We start from the raw sequence: 4,427 nt of genomic DNA, 5'->3' as shown, positions 1-4,427 counted from the left end.
CACTCCATCCAAGCCCAGGGTTGAGACCATTGTCTACGTCTAGCATGATATTGGTCTTCTAGATTATTTTCTAGATCTATTTCTTCTAGGTATACCGGCTAATCAATTTTATAAGCTTAAAAGTTGTGGAACTACTTTCAAAATTTACACTAAATACAATAATCTGGGTACTTCACCATTAAACCGCCGCTGGCTCGAACACACTGTCTCTATAACCTTATCTTATTTCTCAGGACAAATTTTAACAATACACTATACTATAATTTTAATCTACACTCCAATTTTGCAAAGGAAGCTCAAAATATCTCGAATGGACGAGGTCGCGAGGTTCGCGCTGGGATTTGTACTCCCGACCCGAGCCGAAATCCTGCCTTGACTGCCCGTCCGTTCTTTTTCCAGTTCTCCTTAAAGGTCCCCGTGGTCGTGTTTCGTCACGCCCACAGTTCTCTGAAAACCAAAAACACACAGGGGAGTACGGTACTCTGGTTGGTCTCCTCTTGCGCACAAAATTACCCTATTGGCCGAAAACAAAATTGCGTTCCAGGCCCCACCTCCAAAAATCTGTCCACATTAGTTCGGAGATACTTGTCGCCTGTTATTTGTCCCCAGACATATGGTTGCCATTTAGTATTAGTTTTTGCCGTGTTTAGCCAGAAATTTTAAAATAAATCACGCATTTCTTGACGGTTTTATTAACAAACGCACTCTCTAACTTCGATAATTTGTTTTTGCTGTATTTAAAATTTATGGTCGCCTTTTATTTTTTTCTTTGTTTTAGATTTATTGCCTTAGTTTTGAGAACGCCATAGATTCGTGTATCACACGCTCATAAATTTGGTGCTATTATGAGTGACCATCTCAACATCAAACCAAGGCGTTCTGTTAAATTGATTGTAACAGAACGGAGTATTTTTATAACTATTTTTTTGTGCCATCCACAACTTTACCATAATTTTTTTTTCCGGTTTATAAATAGTAATTTTTTTTTTGTGTATTTGTAATATTATATTACTTATTTTGTTGTATATTATAAAAAGTAATATTCTAGTACCTATTATATTGATTTATTTTATTTTATGTAATGAATGTGTAAGTACATTATATAAGTACATTATAATTATAGAATCAAGTATTTATTTTTATTGACTTTTATTGATATATTATTATTATTTGCTAGCTACATTGTCTCTCAGCCTAAAGGTTATTTTTGCTTTCATTACCAAAGAGTCATAAGCCGTATTAGGCATATGACTTTATTATTTTATGTTAGTGGGACAGAGTCATAGACCGCAGTAGGTACATGACTCCATTTATGGTAGTTGAATAATAATTACAAGGATATGAAAGGTGCGAAAGGCTATGATTTATGAAAGGTAGTATGAAATGTATGATTGGGAATTATAGGAAAGTAAATTTAATTTGTAAGTACGGATTTTATTTTTAAAATAAAATCCTTGCGTGCGAAGGGGGGTAATGTAACGAAGCGTTACATGAATTTATTATTTACATTATTATTTTATCTAATTTATTATTATAAATCATATTTTTAAACGTAATTTAGTATATTTTTAATTCATATGCACTGTGTTATTAAATTTAGGCGTTGCGAATAGCAACACCCATTTCCAAACGCAATCTTTGCTGTTGCTTGTTTTATACTTCAGGTCGAATAGAACGACTTGAAGTTGGTTTGATTGACAGACCGCCATTATGCACCCGGCGCGTCTTGACGCTGGGTGTGTAAGTTTTTTTTGTTGCGTCCACCTTTTTTATGGTGGACGCGACGCCTTTAAAATGTGCGTTCTTGAAATGTTTTCTTTAATTTAAATAATATATTATGCAGTGCTCCTACGCTCCCGTTTACGGGTAAGTTTTGGATGGTACTCAAACATGTAAATCGTAATTGTTTCATTGTCATTTTTTTTCACCACGTTGCATACTTAGTTATTTTTCAAATTTCGATTATTCTACTTGCTTATTTTAATAATCATAACCTTAGTAGTTAATTTCAACCTTTGCATTAACGATTAGCGTAGTTTATTTGCCAATTCATTAGTAATTTTCAATCTAGATTGCATCATCATTGTAAAATTATTTTGACAACCCTCTTTTTTATATTTTTGTGAATAATTTCATTATTTTCAATATTTTGGGCCTTCAGCCGTATATTTAGGCAAATCATTGTAATCTCCGTTCTGATATCGCCACACCGGCAATTCTGTCATGTCGAAGTACTTACCTTCTGTGTTCGACACGGACCCGGGTTCGATTCCAGAACGGAAATTTATATGCCAGAGGATAACCCACCTTGGTTATCATTTCCAGGGGCGAAGTTTGGATTTAAAAAAGCGTGGTTTGGATTTGAGGCGAAGTTTGGATTTAAAAAAGCGTGGTTTGGATTTGAGGCGAAGTTTGGATTTAAAGGCGGGTTTAAACCCCACCAGTAAACCCCATCATCTAGTCAGCACCGTCGGGTACCCACGGCCAACTGCCGCTGACACCGAACTCCCGGCCTCACACCATCTACGAGGCCGTCAACACAAGGGGAGTACACATTACTGCCGCTAGGGCAAAGGCCGAAATCAACGTAACACCACGACCCTACAAATTTTGTGTGCCGACCTACGAGCTAAGCCGCGGTAGTTTTTCTGTACCAATATTTTTATATTATTAAATCCTACCTACCGTGTGCTATTTACGCAGTTTCATTTCAGTCATTTCTATCATAAATAATTTTTTTTAACACCCGGTACACACTTCACAAAATCACATACCTTAACTTATTAGAACTATCAAAGCTGTTAAGCAACTCATTAGAAACTATTGTTGTTGGCTGGTGGAGAATACAATATGAAGAATGTTGTCTCTGTCCAGGTGTACTGGTTCACGGTCGAGTTCGGCCTGTGCAAAGAAAACCACCAGCTGAAAGCCTACGGCGCCGCCCTGCTGTCCTCCATCGGAGAACTCCTGCACGCCCTCAGTGACAAGCCCGAGCTGAGACCCTTCGAGCCGGCCTCCACGTCCTTGCAACCGTACCAAGACCAGGAGTACCAACCTATCTATTACGTGGCTGAAAGCTTCGACGATGCCAAAGACAAATTCAGGTAACTAACTATTCGTCATTCTCTCATATTCCTGAATTTTTTGATATTTTTATCCTTTCTTACGTCATAATAGCAACAATATTGGTACCTCAAAAGAAGAGTGAATAGGCACCTTCTGGTGGCTTGCTCCATCTTTTTTTGCATCATCTCCTGTTTGGTTTGATTGCAGTCAAGCGCAAACCTTTATAGTTTTAATAAATACTTATAATATGAATGCTAAATTTCAGCTAGATCAGTCTAGTACTTTTAGCTGTGCGTTTTTCTCTCTTCTGTTTCTTGCTCTTACTCTTACTACTCTTCTTTCTCACTTTTGTTTTAATATTATGTTGAATGAAATGCTAATGAGATGTTGCTTGTTGTCAGACGCTGGGTGTCGACGATGTCGCGGCCGTTCGAGGTGCGCTTCAACCCGCACACGGAGCGCGTGGAGGTGCTGGACTCGGTGGAGAAGCTGGACACGCTCATCTGGCAGCTCAACACGGAGATCAACCACCTCACTAACGCCATCAGCAAGCTGCGGGGCTCGCGCTTCGAGTGAGGCGCCCCAGTGAGCGCGACTTTGTATAGCTAGTGGTATCGTAGACGTAAGAGTGTCGTGTGGAGCGTGTGTGTGTGCGGAACCATCGGATGGTACTTCGTTGAATTCCTTTTGTACCTTATTATTTATTGTGCCGAGCTCGTCGCCCGGGCCTCGAAGGCGCGCGGGGCTCCCGATTGCCCATTTACGGAGGCCGCGCGCGTTCGCGGGACCTCACTATTGTATTAGTATTAATTTATAATTTAATGACAACACAAACTAAAAATGGAGCACCAAAAATTAAAAAAAATCAAACAGAAAATTTATGTGTTTGAGTGGAGGCCGTTGTTTTATTATTATACCTAATCGACTGCTTTACAAAATCGTGTGAGCACAAACATACTCCCGTGTACGGGACGTATCGGGTTTACCCACAGACAGTTTAGTAGTTAAAGTTGGTAATAGATAAAGTTAGTTATAGATATAGTTCATAAGTTGTAGTTAATCGGTTCAACAGGTTAACAGTTCATGATAGGTTCAAAGTTCCCCGTTCCCAAGTTAATAATCATACCTAGATAGGTAGTTTATTTGATAATAAATAAATAAAAGATGATAGTTAGTATTATCATAATAGCCTTAAGTTGGTCTAGAAAATACTTTAAAATAAAAATAAGTGTAACCATTTCCTTACAACAGAAATACCTAAGAGTTAAATACAGCAAGTTTTTGTTAACTTTTTTATCCAACGCTGAATGTACAATGACCAAGTACGTAAATGAATCTTAACTGATCTTGACGGTTTTTAT

General features: G+C 38.1%; 1 protein-coding gene across 1 annotated transcript; it reads left to right on the top strand.

Moving 5' to 3' along the window:
• The first annotated feature begins 2,835 nt into the window (after positions 1-2,835).
• Positions 2,836-3,961, top strand: LOC117995292 (tyrosine 3-monooxygenase-like). The gene is made up of 2 exons (XM_034983281.2): positions 2,836-3,104; positions 3,468-3,961. The coding sequence occupies exons 1-2, from the start codon at positions 2,851-2,853 to the stop codon at positions 3,640-3,642; spliced, it is 429 nt and encodes a 142-aa protein (XP_034839172.1). The 5' UTR covers positions 2,836-2,850; the 3' UTR covers positions 3,643-3,961.
• The last annotated feature ends 466 nt before the right edge of the window (positions 3,962-4,427 follow it).

The sequence above is a fragment of the Maniola hyperantus genome, chromosome Z (assembly GCF_902806685.2).
Source record: "Maniola hyperantus chromosome Z, iAphHyp1.2, whole genome shotgun sequence".
In the NCBI taxonomy this organism is placed as follows: domain Eukaryota; kingdom Metazoa; phylum Arthropoda; class Insecta; order Lepidoptera; family Nymphalidae; genus Maniola; species Maniola hyperantus.
This window is presented reverse-complemented; position numbering and strand designations above follow the sequence as displayed.

What these genes read in the sequence shown, in the direction of transcription:
- LOC117995292 (XM_034983281.2), top strand. Translation starts at nt 2,851, where the DNA reads ATGAAGAATGTTGTCTCTGTCCAGGTGTACTGGTTCACGGTCGAGTTC. An exon ending in GATGCCAAAGACAAATTCAG is followed by an intron (nt 3,105 to 3,467) that starts GTAACTAACTAT and finishes GCTTGTTGTCAG; the next exon opens with ACGCTGGGTGTCGACGATGT.